This window comes from Cylas formicarius, unplaced genomic scaffold (genome assembly GCF_029955315.1).
Source record: "Cylas formicarius isolate icCylForm1 unplaced genomic scaffold, icCylForm1.1 PGA_scaffold_7__23_contigs__length_41026272, whole genome shotgun sequence".
Classification (NCBI taxonomy): domain Eukaryota; kingdom Metazoa; phylum Arthropoda; class Insecta; order Coleoptera; family Brentidae; genus Cylas; species Cylas formicarius.
This window is the reverse complement of record NW_026844352.1, coordinates 34,647,193-34,667,293: the sequence shown is the minus strand read 5'-3', so window position 1 is coordinate 34,667,293 and position 20,101 is coordinate 34,647,193. Positions and strand designations below refer to the sequence as shown.

The 20,101-nt window shown below is 35.9% G+C and overlaps 1 protein-coding gene across 2 annotated transcripts in view; it reads left to right on the top strand.

Annotated features, from left to right (window-relative positions):
• The window catches only part of LOC132705176 (LIM domain only protein 3-like), a 90,886-nt gene that overhangs the window by 36,282 nt on the left and 34,503 nt on the right, over positions 1–20,101 (top strand). The window contains exon 2 of one of the 2 annotated variants that reach the window (XM_060675618.1): positions 8,390–8,635. The exons of the other annotated variant lie outside the window; for it this stretch is intronic. Within the exon in view, the coding sequence (XP_060531601.1) occupies positions 8,558–8,635 (78 nt within the window). The 5' untranslated portion in view covers positions 8,390–8,557. The remainder of the gene's footprint in view (positions 1–8,389; positions 8,636–20,101) is intronic. 2 annotated transcript variants of the gene reach the window in all.

The window sequence follows — 20,101 nt, the reverse complement described above, 5'->3', positions numbered from 1 at the left end:
AATTATTTTATTAGGTGGTTGCGACATATTCTGACGGTGGCAATTTGCGTATTATTTCGAAAATATCTCAATATTCAAGAAATAAAAACTAATATTTTCTAATATTTAAAGAAAAATATTGTTTGATCATCAAATAATAATGTATATTAAATAATTTCAGTAAGATATCGGCAAATAAAATGAAACAACGAGAATACCCACCCCTATTCTCTTTTTTTATATAAATGAGCAACAGAAAGACAATTGTTTTTCTTCTCCCCTTGGTCGATTTTTCTTTAAAAGTAATTATGTACTTGTGCAAGGCAGTACTGTAAAAAATGATGGTTGTTGTGGATAAAAACATTATAAAAGTAAAAAGTAACATTTAGTTCAGGCCAGGTGCGAGTTGTAAAGGACATTTCAAATTTTTAGTAAAATTCCTTATGCCAAGTGCGAAAATAAATAATCGTAATTTAAAAAAGCAGAAGCCGGAAACGTCTTTTAGGGCCACCAATAGCCATTCAAAGTAATAATTTTTGCCAGGTTCGTTTATTATCGACAATAAAAAGAAAGACGCGTAGATAACCGCGGAACAAAATTAAAAATAACCTTGCGATGCTGACACGACAGTCCATCCTCGAGGTAATTAATGGGGTCTTCTCGAAATCTCTTTCCCTGTTTGGGTGCGAAACGGACGGACAAGCTTTCTTATAGGGAGGCAGGTTCTTATTTTCTTATCTCGCGCATCTGTTATTTTCATCTTTAGATATTTGTCGTCGGAATAATAATATCTTGGGGCTCTTAGGGACGTGTTATATCCGTCTCCTGTACAATTTGCTAAATGATTTTTACAGCTGTCCAAACAAAATACCCGCCGTTTTCCGCAAAGGAATTACACAGACGGGATGGTCGGTGGATTTATTATATTCGCCCTCGAAATACGCTCCGTTTGGTGGTTGATGGTGCCGAAAGGACACGTCGAGTTTGTTCTTTTTAGCATTACAGAAATATTCGATGATTCTTAATGTACAATGGAATTTAACTGACGCGGATATTAGAGTCAGGCGTGTCTCAAATATAGAGCGTTTATAAAAATGTTCTATATTTAATTTAAAGATTTTAAGAATAAAGTGCGTTTTTTGTGCAATACTTTGTATTTAGTTCCATTTCCATAGGTTCAATAAATTTTTTTCGAGTTTCTGAGATGACCACCAAGGGGGTGATTGTCATCTTGAATTTTAAAACTAACCAAAACTAATCATAGTTATGGAGCGCACTATTTTAAGGCTGAGATAAATTCAAATCTTTTTTGTTTAATGCTGCTATGTCTCTGCAAGGAAGGTGATGGAGGATGTCTGACATAATCGCTGAAAAAATCATTTTCTGAAAAAAGAGTAGATGCAATGCTATGACTTTTTTATGCCATTGAATTGTCAAATAAGTACAATATGTCTAATTATCGCGAATGTACCAAATAAAACGCCAGTTATTTAATGAACCAAATGACATTTGAAATCAAAACAAAATGTTGTTTATCTTTATTCTTCTTTTACAATACATTCGAAGGACACCAAATATGATATACTAATCGATATTATTTTTAGTACAATTTTAATTTTGCCACATTTCTTACATTCTTCAAAATGAAGTCCTTTAGTACTCTCGTCTACTGAATTTGGGTTTTGTTCTTTTCAGTTGACTTAGATTAATCGATCTTTTTGATAACTGTGATTTTTAATTTTTGGTGACTATTTACCAGAGCTCATGCTCAATAGTCTACCATTCGTTTATTGCATTGTTAATATTAGAATTGGAATTGCAACAAAAACTTAAGCGTATTTTAACGAAAATAAATATATAATCCACAAATATTAATAGTCACAATTAGTTTTTGAGGGAATCACAGCAGGAGTGTCTGAATTATAGAATCTCACATTTAAATGTTGCTCTCTAATTATGCCACATTCAGGAGGAAACTTGCAATTTCATTCAGATTATAGGTTAGATTTTTATTTTGAATAAAATTCTCTAACTTGCAATCGTATAAAGCAGTAATTGCATCGTACGTTCCACAAATTCACAAAGAATATTTACCCGTTTCTTGCCTGATTTACAATTAAGCATTTCACTCGAATTTTAAATGGTGGTGCACTATATGCCCTTCCTCTAGGAAAAATGGCAACACCGATGTCGATTCTTCCGCGTCTATACGCACGCACAGGCTCTAAAAATAGAATGGAGTAATGAAGACGTATTCAAAAAAGATTTACGGACGCGTCACGGGTGCAGAACGGCGCAAACTAGTTTTTAGCTGGCCATTGTTCGGCCGATAAAAGCTATAGTCGGTAAGTCGCAATCAAAGGTCACATTATTCCCACCGACTTATTGAAAGAATTCGTGTCCGGCAGGCGCAGCGTTGTCACATCTATTCCGCAATTTTCGTCTATGAAATTGCGAAAAGGAATGAGGAGTTGAAACCATATGTAATGAAAGAAATTATCAAGTGTGCATGGAATCCAAATTAGAGTACCTACATCGTGATGATGAGTTGATTTAGTACATCCGTAAGCTCCTCCCATATTTGTTTAGGAAAATCCATGGCGCTTGGTGGATATGGAATTTTTGACTAGACAAAATAGTTTTTCAAAGGAGCGGATCTCGAAGGCCATTCGAAAGTTGGACGGAATGTGGTCTAACGTCTATTTTTCGACTTTTAAATACAGAATGGAAAATACAAGTTCTCAGAAACGGGAGGGGTTCTTGGCAACGTCGCACGACGACAGCGTAGACCAAGAGGGTAAAAATAACAATTTCGCCATCAAACCAGTTCATTCAATCACGATTCGTTCGAAATCCAATTCAACGCACCGCTCGCACGCACATAAACAAATCCAATTAAAAGCTCATTTTATATAGTGGAAGAACCCCCAATCCCTACCGGTTTTTGACTCGTTCGTTGGGTTTTTTGTGCGGCGGGCACTACGACGGGGGTAGATGAGTGTGATCGGCCGACCGTGAGTTTTTTTCGCGGATTTTTAAAAAAATCGCCATTTAAAATTGTTATTTTTTTTCTGTGACTCCCAACATTTTTAATGTTTGGTTAATTTTAATTTACTGTTACAAAGTAAATCTACAGTTTCGAGTAATTACATTTTAGAAAAATTAAAATTAAATTATATAAGCTGTATTCATCCCATTTTGCACAGTGTCAACACTTAACTATTATTTTCTAAGAAAACATTAAAGAAAAAGGGGGATAAGTAGCGGGGTAATTTACAGCGAGAAACCGATTAGTTTTTAAATAATGCGGCTTTGCTTAATTTACTAGTCCGCTTACTCCCTCCACTTTTTATAGATCCGTAACTTTGGTTATTAACCCTGGATTTTCATTTTTTCTTTAGTAAATGTGACGCAAAAATATTTTATTTCAAGAAAGAAAACTGCGTTTTTTTCATATTTTGGTTAGGTTAAAATGGCGCATGGGCGCAAGTCTTACTGTAAAAGAAAAGATAGAGGCTCTTAGAAGTATCGGTAAAGCGGAAATTGCTAGACAAAAGAAATTGGCAAAAACAACAATATCTATAATTTGGAGTAATCGCGAAAAGATCAAGAAAGCAAGTGACTAGAAATTCTGTACGTTCAGATGTAGATAAAGCTCTATTGCAATAACTGGTCCAGTTCTGAAATCGAAGGCCGAAGAATCAGCCAACAGATTACATGGTGAGGATTTTAGTTGTTCTACAGGTTGGCTCGAACGTGTTAAAGTTCGTCACAACATAAACGCCGGAAAAATTTGTGGCGAAGCAGGAGATGTTAACAAACAAGCTGGTTACAGGATAAGTGGCCCAGTATTGCACAAAATTACAGCTCTCAGATATTTTCAATGGTGACGAGACTGGGATATTTTACAAGACGACTCCAGATAGTACCCGTAAATTTAGAGGAGAAAAGTGTTTGGGTGGGAAGCAGTCGAAGTTGATGTACACCTTTTGGGTTTGTGCAAATATGACAGGAAGCGAAAAATGCAAACTTCTTGTTATTGGTAAATATGAACGACCGAGATGCATGAAAAATGTGAAAAATCTACCTTTCATTTATAAGTTAAACCAGCGAGCGTGGATGAGTTCAGCAAATTTGCCTCCAAGTAGCACCTCAGTCGTCCAATGGATCAGGGCATCATAAAGTGCCTTAAGACATTTTACCGCAAATATTTTTTGTATCGTTTCAACATCACTATCCTAGACTCCAAAAAATTAATTGCACAATATTGGAATTATGTTACTTCAACCACTATTTTAAACTGCTTTCGACATGCAGGTCTGATAAAATCGGAAGGAGGAGTTTGATTCAGATGATGACTTATCTCTGGTTCGGTGGTTCGAGAAGTACAAAAATATTGACCACAATGACTGAGAGTAATTGGTTGCGCAATATAATCTACTTATAATGTATCTGATGATATTATGCGAGCGTTCTAGAAGGTTGAGAAGCACATCGAGAATATGCAATTTGTACTGAGAAAAAATAAACGAACAAAAATAACGATTTCTTTTACTCAAATATAATAAAGTATGTATTTTGCTTGTCTGTTGTAAAGTTTATATAGATAGATAAGTTTTTAGTTTAGCTAGTTTACTTTCTTTCGTTTTTTAATACCTATGTTTTATGTAATATGAAAATGTGTACGTACCTACGTAATTTTTTTTGTGTTTCTTTAGCGTACTTCCGCTACTCATTTTCTGGTCCCTAGAGAGTACTTTATAACCAGAGTTCACTGTATATGAAATAAAAAAAGATTAAGGGTTCTTGTTATTTTCCTTACTAACACGACAAAGGGTTTGCGATTAATTTTGAGCAAGGACATTACTAATCACACGGAGGTAGAAACATTGCTAATATCAAAAATTTTAAATGGACTAATCTATTACTAAGGAACAAATTTAAACACCCTTAGTTTTATCAATCTTAATTACAAAATAAACTGCAGCTACTTTTTCTTTCGGCACCGTAAATTGTTTTTGCTTTTAACAAAATGAAATAAGTTTAATTATTTAGTAATTCCGCAATCATGTCGAAGTTTAATGTCTGGTCGCGATTCTATTTATTTCACCAGTTAAAAAAACCTCCAGTATTGCTCTATCGGTGACTGGGTATGCGCTTAAGGCCTAAATGTCGGTGTTTTAGGGCTCGCCACTGTTTTAAATTTATTTGTTGATGATTTGCCCTTTAGAAAAAGCGAAAATCAATCTGTAACGGGACAAATGAGAGTAAAAATAAATATCAAAAATGAAAAAGAAATAACTTACTTACATACACATAAAACACGCCATAATATCTTCATTAAACTATGAAATTGTTCAGTAGATAAGGCAGATCAATCTTGAAATCTGTAGATCCACTAAAAAATCAGCAGAACCGGCTGAAATCTGCTGAATGCGACGGCACGTTATAGTCACGATTGGTTCGGCAACGCGAAAAACATAATGTACCGCCATGATAGATCAGGAGGCGTGTGACAAATCGCCGGTCCGTATTAACTCAATTAAAATTTTGTACGCCGACGGTCGTATTTCAAGTCGATGACAAATACGTATTTTAATTAAGCCAATATTAAATTACTGGCGAGCCGGATAGCTATCTCCGAAATGAGAGAAATACTAACTTCATTAATTAAATACAAAAAAAAGTCAGTTATCGCGCCTGACCTCTGAGATTGAAATTATTATAATTGTCGTTCGTGATGCGACGACGCGAGTTCACCCGTGTCATCCGCCCGTATTTCATCGTCACTGAAAACGATGGTCAACACGGTTTTACTACAAATATTGTACCTGCAACTTTGTTAAATATTAAATATAATGTGATTCAAATCGCGATCGAATCTCATGAAACGCAGTTTTTGTCTGCATATTCGTTTCAAGCCTTCTGTTGGTTTTTAGTAGACATGTAAATAGGGTCCAATATAAGATGCGGGGATATTGGAAATTGTAAGAGATACAGCGTCGCTTAAATCGGGGACAAGTAGCGTATGTACATGTTAAAAAATAATCTAGCTTTTTTTATTTTAAATCGACACCCTTAGGTCGATACAGGGTGAAAAAGGAAAATGTCTATTTCTGAAAAACCACAATATTTTACATATTATAAGAGCTGAATTGTTCATATTCTCAGCATATGGGTAAAAGGTGCGTCAAAAAAACTTTTTTTTCCTTTAAATCGGCGAATTACAACTGAGTGGTCGGTTCAGCATTTACTCGGAGCAAAATGGACGTAAACTTAAATGTTTTTACCAACGATCAAATCGTGTGAACGCGCGCGCCTTGCTTCCGCACGCCCGTCGTGGATCCACACACTCCAATTAATCCAAGCTTAGCGTATTTATAGTGTGCCACGCTAATTAACACAATTTATTACGTATATGTTATTAATTAGCGTTGTGTAATGAAGCGGACGCGCTGAATTTACGTTTCAATGGGATCATTTTTTTTGCGTCCGCATTTGTTTACCAGCGCTTACAATATGACAGATAAACCCGGGTTCGTCCTACAATGTTGCGTTTTTTAAATAATCGCGCGACATCCGGTTTATTAGCGACTAATTTCCGTTATCGGAGATCGCGCACAATAGTTAATTAATATCCACGGAACGAACGTGTTCGTGATCCGTAACGACAGTGTGAATCGAAATTTCCTCTTGCGCACTAAACACTTTCCCGACGTCACAACGAAAAATGCAGTTGCTGAAGCTTTCAACCGGTGCCACTGAAAATCCAATTACCCTGCCCTTTAATTTACGGCAGTGTAAAACTAGTAGTAGGTATTCTCCACAAGATTTCTACCGTCAGAAACTTCTCAAACATTTAATTTATAGAAGGATACTTGATTCAAATTATTTGAAAAACTATTTATCCCTTAAAAAAACAGATCTGCCATTCATATTAACGTGTATATAAGATGTATAGAGAAAATAATTCCCATTGCTACCAGGTATTGACTGCAATACAAAATAAGACGTTTTCACCTGGTTTTGAAACAATTTTAAAATTTTATTTATTTATTGTTTCATTTTTCTTTCAATTTTTTTTGTCTATGATAATTATTGGAAGGTTTAGTCATATTTGTTTACATTTGCACTTGCGATTGCGATGGACTTCCAGCTAGTAGGCATCAACGTTTCTGTTGGGTTAAATAATACTCGCGCATGATGTCCGTAAAGCATTTTCCCTAATATTCATCGACCAGCCAATTACGATGGAATTTCGATTACTACTACGCCATCACCGGCAACTGTCGTGCTCAAAAGGCGCCTTGCCAATACCGAACCTTAGGAGAAAAATCTAAAAAAAGGGGTTCCAGAAAAAAAACTGTTGATTTATGCCATTGAACATAGGAAACAAATACTCTTGTTAAGATTTTTGCTTTTATCCTTCCTTCTCTTTTAAACGTCATGATTTTTATTGTGACCTCAGCAGACATACTTTAAATTTTTTTTCAACCAATTACATTTTTTCAAACTTTTGCTAGCCATACACTTTCTATCACCCTTTTATTAGGCAACGCATTTCAGAACATGGTCAGATTATTATATTTCGTTAGTAATAATATTCCGTTATACATATACATTAAGATAAGAAAGACGTCAAAATATATATTATCGTTTTTAATTTCACCGCCATTGTTTCTCAAATGACTGGCATTATTAGCCAAATGACGAAGTTATATTTTTACAGAATGTTAATATTAAAATCCATAAACACTGTTTTCCCAAATTAACAAATAAGATAGTGCTCGATTCGAAGCCTTTTATTACTTAGATAACATTTCACTCTATTACTTATGAAATTTTATATGTCCTTAATTTTGGTGACTGCATGTTTCATTTCCTGGTCACATTATTAGTGTTCATCATTGTTCAGAACAGACCAGAATCGCCATTTTGTGCTGTTAGGCCTTTCCAATAGTTTTTTTTTAACGAAGATTTATTGTCTGCCTTGGACGGATGGTCTTCCGCGGCGATACCTTTTAGAGCCAAGTAAATTTGGTCCTTATTCATAGTCACCAATCATGACACTAAAATTATCCAGTTTAGCCGGCCTAGTTCTTGTATTTTTGAGGTATTAAACTTCAACAAGCAGCCCCTTACCAACTGATTAGCCAAGGGGCGTAGTAGAATGATGTTAGCGATTGGGGGATTCACCAAAATTCCGTGCATCGTTAATACGCTGCTTGACAAGATATTATTCCGATTCATCGCGGTCTTGACGATTATAAAAGCTTTGAAGTTTATTTTCTGCCTTGATCAGACTTAGAGGTATGACACGTTTATCTTTTACTTTGCAGTGATCGCTGTACGCATTACAATTATTTTATTTATCCCGTCATTTTCTCTTGTCGCTGAGGTATCTTTTCAGCTCCTGGATGCCTACCAAATCAGTTCGACAAGCAAACCCTTAAAAACTGATCCAGTAAGGGCAACCAGAACTTCCTGAAACCTTAGGAGGTTACAAAGACGAAGCGGAATGAATTGAGGGTTTTCCCAAAACGCCACGGATCGTCTCTGGGGTTGAACGACGAAGCGTATGTACCGACCGATTCATCCGAGCACGTCGGTTGAGCGGACACCGCAGTCCCGGCTACCGACGTTAATTGAATTCTGTGTATGCGGTGCTTATTACCAAATTAGCAACGCTTAATTACCGATATGTTTTATTAGTAAACGCGGCTGCTCGCTTACATTAGGCCGCGTTTATCCGTTCAAAGGCCGCATTTTGCCGAGTTGAGAGGACCCGAGCGGTTTCCTCCATCGCTCTCGGTTCTCGTTCCGCCATATACGGTTTATTTAACGTTATATGCATATACGCACACACGTATACGTCCGTGTGTATCGCGCACAAAGCCGCTTTTAATCTAAATGTGTGTTTAGTTCTACCCGTTGTACCTAATTAACCACTGTAAGAGGTGTGTACGTTGGCATTTAATAAACTAGTTTTGCGCGTAATCGTCCCCGAATATACAGGGTGGTGCGTAAGTTTTCTAATTTGAATCAGACCCACACATGGGGTAAACGGTCTGTTGGTGGGAGATGATGGGAAATTTCATTCACATCTACTTGAGGCAATAAAAGTTGCTCTTGCACTAAAATATGTTGTAATAACTCCGAATTCTTTGTTTACCGGGTTCGAAATCTGAATGCAGACATTCTATATATATTGTAAGATTTTAACTGTGTTCCCGATGAGTAGCAACCGAGTGAAAAATCTGTGCTTTAGATTATAGGATATCAAATCTCCCCGAGACAATGATGGGACCGAGAACTTAGGCATCCCTTTTACTCACGCCCAGCCTTATTTGAGCTGCCATGTACATATATCTCGGAGAGAATGAATTGATTACAGGTCAGGTTGAAATATAATGCTCTCGTAGAATTGCCGCTTATTTCTGCTAACGGCACTCGAGGCACTCAAGTCTCATCACTTAGCCTATCGCCAGAGCTGGGATTCCCCAGACAAGAGATTGCTGGTCGTCTGACTACGGCAAATAGCAAAATTTCTGCTGAGTTAGTTGTCTCATAGAGATCAGTTCGTTTAAATTCTATTACAACAATTATAATCAAAAACCCTGTTTAAAATACCTATACTTAAGCAGTCGGCAATATTATTATAGAAATGTTGTTTATTGACAATTTAGTAGAACTTTTATCGCTATGTGTAATAATTTTTCTTATTAAAATTTCTTATTTTTGGCAAACAATATCCGTTTTTTATTAGTTGATACTTTCCCGGTTCTTACGTTGTTAAATTATGCGATATCTTCTCAATCGATAAATCGATTTTCTTCCAATAGACATTGTTCGAGCTTGTGAGATACAGAGAGTAGCTGGTTTCCAGGACCGGACTTCGACCTTTTTTAAAATAAGTGTACAGCGGATCCCAAATATGCTATTATAACTAATCAAACTTTGATTACCATCCTCCTTCTCTCAGTATAAAAAAAAATCTTACTGGTTGACGTCTTGGTATTACGAAATTCACATCGATTCGACACCGTGCTCCAAAAACGAATTCGTTTTGCTTTTACGCGCCCGAACTTCCTCGAACGGATCACAAACACAAACCACACACCCCTTAAGATAGATTTATGACCTAAACAGAAATTAATTCTGCTTGCGTACACTGTCGGAGAACAAAAATTGTGTATATGTTACTTCGGCTGTTAGTTAGATTCAACGGGTATTTGTTTGAATTAAACTTTTTTCTGTTAATATAACCCCGTTATATATATATAATGGCGTAGGTAAACAAATAAGTCAGAGGTTGGGCAAACTTGTTTGGTATGCAGGACCGTGCTTAGAAAACCCTTTTAAAAAGGCATAAAACTTTTTTTTTCAATTTAATTAATTTTTTCCAATGTAAAAAAAATCGTTGAAAGCCATCTGTACATGACTGTCTGGATCAACTGGACACCATGCATACTGCCAACTTTGGTTAGTTTAATATTAATTTCTTCTTGAAAAAGCCAAGGACGATTATTTTTTTCAGCTAAAGGAAGAAATAAATTGTAGTGTTTTATGTTTTCAATATTTTTTAATATCATTGAATAGTTAAATAAAAGAAAATCTTCCAAATTTCTACCCTATTAACCCTTTTAATTTACTGGCCTTTCAGGCTGCACGTTCACGTATGACTTTGTAGCCTGTCTTCATCTGAAAAAAGTATTTTTATAGGTGTAGAAAAAGCAAGGTTACCGAGAAATACTGCAATTCTGTTCATATTTCAAACTAGTTTGTCGATTTAAAATGATTTGATTCCGGCCCTGCGGCGCGACGTAGGCCAGACCGTCTAGCAGATGATATGCCATTTACATCGAAGTGAGAATTAGTTCGGGCCTTCGCCATTACGAACCCTTGTATTATTTACACGATCCCATTAAGGTAATTAGTAACTTGATACTATAATTGCCGACGTCCAGGACATTTTAAAAAGGCAGAGTACAATACACAAGCCCCAAAGTAAACCCATACAGTTACCAAGCCATATTACGTCGGGCTTCGTATATTAATTGGATAATTTCATTAAGGGAAATTTGAATTGCAGCGAACGCTTTTGTATATTAACTCATTAAGCTCAAATTAAGCGTCCACGTCGATTCAATTACAAACTATTATCTACATCTATAATCGTAAAACATAAATAAAAACGTACGTGTAATTAAATAAACGAGTAAAATTGTGGACTTATAGAGTTTGTGTTCTGTCATTGTAGATAGTGTTAGTAGAGCTCCCTGAAGATTATTTCTTATTATAATATACTTGGGAACAGTGAAGCATACTCGATTAAGTTCGGTAGTTTTTGACAGATAGCATTGAGTGTTTTGCCGTGTGCATTATCTGGTCGAAATTATAAAAAATTATGGTTGAGCAGGGGCGTTTTTAGAAACCATTTGGAAGCCGGAGCTGTAAAAAGAATTCTGGGGGCAAGGCCTACCTTGAATGAAGTACAAGAACAAAGAAACAAGAAAATCATTAAATTTTCTAACATAGGATTTCCCTTGACATCAATGTCACTACTACGAAGTGTATTTAAGTATGTTGACATTTCTGGCCGTTTCAACATTGAGAAAAAACTTGCTGAATGTCTGAATGTGACTGGATGTATCTCAACGAAAGGCCCAGTCGATGAATCCTGCTAGGGCGGCAAAGCTTAATCCCTTCATTGTTAACTTGATAATGTTCTCGAAAAATATGGCTTCCAACATCGGTAAAGGTATACAACATATAACATGGATGCAGACTAACCCCGCATCAACAGATAGTCATTGCCAAAAAAGGGACAAGCGAATCCACTTGGTTTCTCCAGAAGACGCTAAAAATTGTTGCCTGTGCAAAGGCATGGTATCCCACCCATGATATTGTTTAATGGGCAGAGGCTGAAACCAACTTTTAGTGATGGATTACCACCAGGATCTCAAGTGAAGATGTCTCCAGAAGGTAGGATGACCACCTGATATATTGAACGGCTCATTCATGTTTGCAAGTTTATTTAGCCGCCAGTCCTTTTAATATTTCAGGGTACAGCGTCACATCTCCACGTTGTTGATGCTGCGACCAACTGGGAATTCACTTACACCCCAACTATTCGACAAAAGCGTGTTCCGTAATTTCGAAACTTTTTGGGATGAGGAGTTGTTGCGTTAGTGGGGCAAATTCCCAGATAGGAAAATGAACAAAAAAGATTTTCTGAAATTTTTACGCCAGTTTGAGGGAGATGTATGAGCATCCAAAATTTTACACATGCATTCAAAGCGACAGGGATGTACCCATTGGAATTCTTGGATGCATGACGATTGACTGAAGTTAATCCGAAAACTGTTACATGTCTGCAGTGCAATGAGTAGTTTATTTGCTTAGTGACCGTTACAGAAATAAAGGAGGCCTTATTATCCTCTATGGTTGGAAATGAGGCCCAATAACGAGTTTGCGTTTAAGTTTTTTTTTAAAGAAAAACTGTTTCATATTTTGTTAAATTTTATTTTTCTATGTGTTCTTACAAGAGAACTGTTTTAAATAAAATTACCAGTTTAATGTTTTAATTTAAATAAATATTTTTTGCAACATTTTTGCTTATGGTGGGCCTTCATACCCCTGGGGACCTTATGACCAATTCCGTCAAAATAACAAATAAGACCCAATTGTCAAATTGATAGATTAATACAGAAGAAGAATCTTATGAGAAATGTAAGAACACATACATACATGCAAAGAGGTTATTTGGAAAATCCAGACCTAAAAAATATTTACTATTTAGTTGGAGTTAATTTCACTTCCTGTCATGTTCGTTAATCATTCTGTAGTAATTTCCATTGTCAGCATTGCATGGCTACGCCTTTTCCAGACCTGTCCACTGCGATGAATAAGATAAACTATGATGCATGATCAGCATCTTCCAGCTGGAAACCTCGCTGACCTAAAATCTCTTCGTTATGAATATATTGTTCATCATTCTGCAATAAATCTTTCGTACAGTGTTATCTCTCTATCCCTACGATACCTGCGAGTTACACCAAGGATCGAATATCGATGTTAAAGATGGAGGAAGTCGCACAGGCTAAGCGATAACTGTCTCGAATGTAACCTGTAATCTGTGTTGCAAATATTCGTAGTCGTCTACATTGCCCCCTGTTATACCTTCGATGTTATTAATAAGACGGAAAAAAATGGTGGACGATACGCCGCGACGATAAGAGCCGAATGTGTCCAAAGAATAACCCTGTTAATTAACTTTGTCACTTAACCGTCCGTTGCCGTGCGCGGGGCGAATTTGGGTTTTTAATTATTTTTGTTCGGCATTTCCTCCGTTAGTTCATTATATAAAATTTAATTAAGTTTGCCGGGCCCCAATTTAACGCTACTAATCAAGTATATAAAGTTTTTCCCTCTCCCTCTTTCTCTTTCGCGCCCGTTTTAAAGCAGGAATCGACGTACGTGCCCGGAAAGTTAACCGATGAGTTTTTTAACGACGTCCCTCTATTTAGCGACTTTTATAATAACTTGTTTGGCGTTTTTATCCGCGCGTTTTAATTAACGCTTTTTAATTAAGTCCTGTCGCAGGAATGCAAGTGTCTTATCGACCAATTAAAATGTTTCTTGCGCTCCACTGCCCCTTTTGGCCTCTCTCCTCGAGTCCTCGCGACCTTAGAACTGAAAATTGCAGAACTGTATAGATTGTGGTGTGGTGCATTAAATTCTGAAGGTGTACAAACGCGTAGCTTATCTCAGTGCAGGCTGTATAAAAAAAATCTTCAATATTCTAAAAGTGGAAAAGATCGATTTTACTTTTCTGAAGAAGTGCACAGAATTGTACTGTATAAAGCACATGGAATTCTACTGTGAATTACAGTCTTGGGGTGAAAACGAAGGACTATAACTTGCATATTTCTGGTGTATATGTTACAACTGAATGCTCTATTTGTCTTATCTCATCATATATCAATATTATATTCCATTTCACGTGTGTACAGAATTAAATTGTATGTTCTGAAGGTAATAAAGATCTACATTAGGACACGTCTGTATAGAATTTGACTGTACATTCCGGGGAAGAAAGTAGATCCTCATCTTAACTTAGTGTTGATAACCAGTTAATGACACAACCGACGTTTTATAGAATATTTTCTCAGCGGTCGAGTTCAATCGGCGAAAACGATATTTCAAGTCGTTTCCATTCATAAACAAAATGGCGAAACCTATTTAATACGGCGACGCAACTTTTAAGAGCTACTCCGGCCATCTAAATAATCAGAATTGGCCATTTACTGTATTAGAAATAAGAATAACACGCGGCTTGCAATAATAAAATGGATTCGGTCGTCATCGATACCGTCGTGGTCCCTTTCTATCACTATCCACCGTAATACACTTAGAAGATCCTGCATATATCAAACAATTCGACCCATTATACAAATTGGTTGCCGCAATCAACTAAAAAGAACTGATTCGCCGTCGCTCCCGTTATATACAGCCTGTCTGTTTCGTAAGATGAAAATAGCACAGTCCAGGATTCTATGGTCTGTTTCGGTGGGTGGGTGGGTGGTAAAGTAAAAAAAAATGTACTGTATTGTATTGGACATCTTTATACAGTTTTAATCATTATACAAGTCCAAGAGAAATTCCATTATTTTTATTTGTTTGCTCTATATCAGTTGGAAATCATATAGCTACTACCTATGCTGATGAAAATAAGGGAACTTTTGAAGCCTCCATGAAAAATATGTTTATAAAGGCCCTTCTATTATGCGCATTATTTCAAATATCGTTTTCAACCAATAAGACTTTGCTGAATTTCACAACCAAAATGACCACTCAATTCGGCAGCTTTTAGTTTGTATTCAAAATATGCTCAGATCTCTATAATTGTTCAGGGAAATAGCGCAAAGTTCAGTGTGTGAAATTTAGGGCCAAGCACGGAAGATCATTCCCTTCTCTACGAAAATATCATAATAGTTTGCCTGAGGTGTATCAATTTTTACCGGTAGTATCATCTACAACGGTTTTCAGAACTGCTAATGATCAGTCAGTCCACATCATTTACCAAAAGGCTCATCTGAAATCTTAGTCTTCTACGTTTAATTTGTTATATCTGTTATATTTTGGTATACTTATATTTTATATTTATTTATATTTTGAATCATCACCTACTAGAGATTACAATTTTCTTCACAGGAATAAAGATGTGGCATTGAATAAAATTCTTGTTGAAGATTCAAAGGATCAGGATATTATTCATTGCGTGACTAACGGAACTGGGAAGATTTCACTATTTGCTTTCTCAATTGCTCTTCCTTTAAAGTGTAACAGGTAAAGTTAAGTAAAAAGAATGAGCCTTTTTTCGCATTGAATATATATTTGGTCTCTTGATCAAGAGGAGGAGAGGAGGCTTGTGGAATTGACCTTTCAGATTTTATGTCAATGGACCAGGCATTTGCCGAAATAATCTTAAAAATACAAAGAGATTTATATGTATTTATGTTGTGCATTATGTATTATTTTTATTGAGATTCCTCGAATCGGCTATCGTATTCGGGCATTCCTCCCAGTTAAGAAGTGGTCACATGACCTGTGAGTCCCAGCACTCTCTTATGCTCTTTTTTAAATTATTTGACTTTCCTGCAAAAATTTGCAGAGAAAAGGAAAGACAAACATAAACATAAAACACACAGCCATGAAGAAAATTAATTGTATATTAAATTAATTAATTAAAATTAAATTAAATTAACTTGTATAGCATGAAGTTGTTTTATTCAATTCCACGTATGTAATGCGTGTTTCAAAAAGCTCAACATTAAATTCCCAAATTAAATTTTGGGAAAAGGTGGAGGGCGGGGGAAGCTTGGGGAACGATCCCGGCTAAGACCCCAAACCGGCTGGTCTAAAGCAGACCCGGTCGTCTGTCTACGAGAACGAGACGACGGCCATTGAAAAACTGCAACAGACGTATAGTGGTAAAGGGATTCTCGGGGATCATAGTAGGCTTTCAATTAGTTTTTTGATTGATTTCGTAGCCACCGGGAGCGTTGCCGCTTAATTGGAAGCGTTGATTACGGCCCAATTCGTCTTTGATCTGCTTCCTCTTCACATAATTGGTATGTTTAAGATTGATTATGAATCTTTTGCTGGAGCTCTGCCGCCCGCAGTTATACAGATATTGAATTTATAATCGCTTACTTTACCTAATTGGGATTTTCTCGCCGTTCGATTTTTCTTTCGTCTTCGTCGATTCGCTTCTCACTCCCTGGCGGCGCTAACAACGGTGAATTGTCCAATATAAACAAAATAAATTATTAAAAAAAAATATATAAAAGATATAAGATAAGGTAAAGAAAATACAACTTTATAAATTTTTATATTTATTTATTTATATATTTTATATCTTTTTTTATTTATAATGTTTTGCTTGTTAGCTCTAGTTGGTTTCATCTCTGAATTACTAATTAATAAATAAAGATGTCATGTATGGTAAAGTATTAGTAATATTAGTATACTTTTTAAAAAGAAAATAAAATAAATAGGTCTTTATTTGCAACAATCACTCATTTACATGAACAGATATTTCGCTATTGGAGGTGAAAATTAACATTTTTGTCAGTGTTTAAAAAATTTTCGCATATAAAATAACATCCATGAACAATATCAAAATTTTAAAAATAGAACCGAACCCAAGAAATATAGACTTTTAAGATTAAAAAAAATCATAATAATTATTCGTCAAATGTCGTATCAATCCCATATAACTAAACCAAAATAAATAAACAAGATGTAAATATTTCGATATATATATACATATATATGTCACTGCCTTCTTTTCGTTAGTGTATGTACATAAATTAACATCCTTTTACCGAAAATTTGCATGTTGATAATACCCCGTGCCGCCAGACGTCGAAAGTTGGTTTAGTCTGTACAGTTTGTCGAAAGCCTACTGTCGCAGGTGAGTTTTGCAATTCGCAAGAATTTATCTTATCTTTCAATATACCACTGCTAAGATCATCGTAATAACGCTGGGGTAGTAACGAATCCATGGTCAATTAAATATTTTTATTGTAAATGAAGTTTAGGCTCTAATTCTAGCGATATATTCCAAATCACTAAGAAATATGACATGCCGTTTGGTGAAGATGTTCCATATGCCGAAAAGAATAAAAAAAATTTAGGGTTTATTTAACTAACTTTATGGACAGTTTTTGTAACATAGGAGTCGTTTTCGAGTAATTTCTGGTCACTAAAGCAATTAGAACTGGTTTTAAGTCAATTGGAATGAGACGTTTGCCTCTATGGGCCGTATATTTTAAAATGATGGCCGAACCGACATGCAACCCATGAAAACCAAAACTTGAGCGTGTCGAGTGAACAACAGGATTGAAAAGTTTGGTCCGCTGTTGGGGAAGACGTTCCGCTTCACGACCTAAACGCTGGCTCCCGAGAACCAACTTTTTCTAAATGAAGCTTTGAGATCGAGTGCCAAGAGTACAAGTGAATGGACACAGCAATTTTGGGTGGGATAGCTCTTATGTGTAACATAATGTCAAACTCAGGGGTACAGGAGCATAGTTACACAAATATCAAACCGGACACGCAGCTTTCTCATCATATATCCCATAAGATTATGCCTGCAAGCACGTTTGTGATGGCCTTGGTAATAAACTCACTTTATATGTTCATTTAAGGACTTCTGTAGAAATATTGGATTGCTTTCCACAGAAATGAGCTCAACAAAAATGAGTTGTTTCGTTTTATCACTAAAAAACTGCTTAAGAGGGGTAATGCTGTGACAGATTGGTGTCCCTACATGGAGACTAATCTGCAAGACATTCAGTGTGATTTTATAGAGGAGGCTAACAGACGCATTCATTGTTCAAAAGATAAACAATGTATTGGGTGAAGAAAAATCAGTTACACTTCCTAGATTCCATGCATTTTCGAAGTGTTATACTTGAGAAGTTATCGGTATAACTATATAGTGTACAAAATTCGGAGTAACTATCAGTGAACCGCTATAGAGAACAACAAACCTGCGTGCGCTTTGAACTGCAGTTATAAAAAGACGAATCTAGTAGCGAAACTAACCAAAAATTGTACTCTTTCCCTCGTTGTAAGTTAGGTATGATATTCTCGAGCTATTCGACATACAGTGATTTTTAAAATATATTCACGGAGATTTGACATGTTATTTTGTTAAATTGTTTTGTAAAAAGCGCAAACTAATTCAGTTGCAGTATTATTGATGTTCAGTTATCTGTTGACTAAACTGTTTGAAATAATATTGGAACTTATTGTCCATCCAAACAGATTAATGACACCAGTCGCACCACTCTTTTTTAATATTGTGCGCATAGAACCAAACTTCTGAGTCCACATTGACTTAAGCTCGATTCTAATCGTTTCAGGGTTCAGAAATAAGTCGGCAACGAATGCTGTTTTGCAATAATCGTCCATAAAATAATCAATTACCCTACCCTAAAAATACTCGCTCTGCTGCGCTCCGCTCGTGACAAATAAACTCGTGACTCAAATGCCGTTGCATGATATACTGTTTTTCTATTCCCTTCAGTAAAATACTTAATTATACACCGATCTAGTGTGCGAAACGTGTCATTTTACCGCGTCAGTTTCGTTTCCCGCGGATCCGAGTCACTTCGGATATTTCCGGGATATTACCGCACGGTTTGAATGTTGACTTTTGTTTAAACCGTGCGGTAATATCTCTGAAAACAAGCGAACGTGTTGTTTTGCAAAAATGTTACCAAAAACTAACGGTCATAGAAAAAGTTCAGTATGCAACACGTTTGATAAACTTTTTAAGTCACCCGTTTATTAAACACTCGCTCCGCTCTTGACAAATAAACTCGTGACTCAAGTGTCGTTTATCGCACTTGTTGCATAATATACTATAACCTGAACAAGACAATATATAACTATTTAACTAACTTATAACAAAATTGGTAAACAATACTATTACTAAGAACAAAAGTTTACAACATTAAAATAAATGTTATTATTATTGTCTTCTTATATGCGATACAGTCCTGAGTAGCGTTATATAAAAAATCAATCTCAAGGATAGAAAAACTTAAACAAGAATATACATTGCACTAAATTTTCAAACAAAATTGTATCACTAACTTATTTATTTAAAACACGTAAACGGTAGACATGAAAATGAACGAATAATAAAAGATCAAAAGGTATACTTGTTCTTGATAAACTCAGATCTTATTGTGTGTTAGTAATTAAGCAGTTGGTCAGAAAAGTTAATTATATCTTTTTGGTTTGCTTTATTAAGATTCTTAGAAGGGCTTTATAAGTTGGTGAGATCGGATTTGAATATGTTAGAGGACTGCTATTAGCAATTTGGATGAACGTTAAGTAAATTAAAAAGTTGAAAGTAAGGAGTGATAAAACAAAAAGAAGAAGGGGAAATTCATATAAATTTCTACTAAAAACAGTCGATCTTAAAATCCGATATTTTCCGATAGAAAACTATTTAGGATCGAACAACGTCGATGTTACTTCCTGATTACTTTATCCTCCATACTGAGCTGATTAGATAAATATAAAAGCTCGGCCGCCTTATTTTTTTTCTCAAAAATTCGATTCGGCGTGTGGCTGTTATTCGAAACAATATTATTTCTGGCGAGGCGCACAAAAAGTTAATTTAAAGATTATAAGATATAGATAGGAACAGAGAGAAGGGACGATCGATGATAATTTTCCGTTTATATATCCTCGAGCTCTTTCCGTTCGCGAGCTTGCACGTATATGCTTTCCCGCATTGAATGAAGCGAGTTGAAAAATCTAAAATAATTACTCGAAAACAATGAGAAAATAAAACGGGACCGAATGGGAACCCTACACCGACTTCCTTCGAAAACCAATAACGTTCGACACTAATGCGGATTATTTTTCGAACGAATTAATCGGCAATCGGGGGGCCTTTGATTAACCACAGTCTCGCCTATACTCTCTTCGTCGGGTGTTCGGTGTTATACAGGGCGTTATTAAAATTACCTTTTATAATTTAAACAGGGAATCACAGGATAAGATAGTACTCGAGAAAAATAGGCTACAAGGA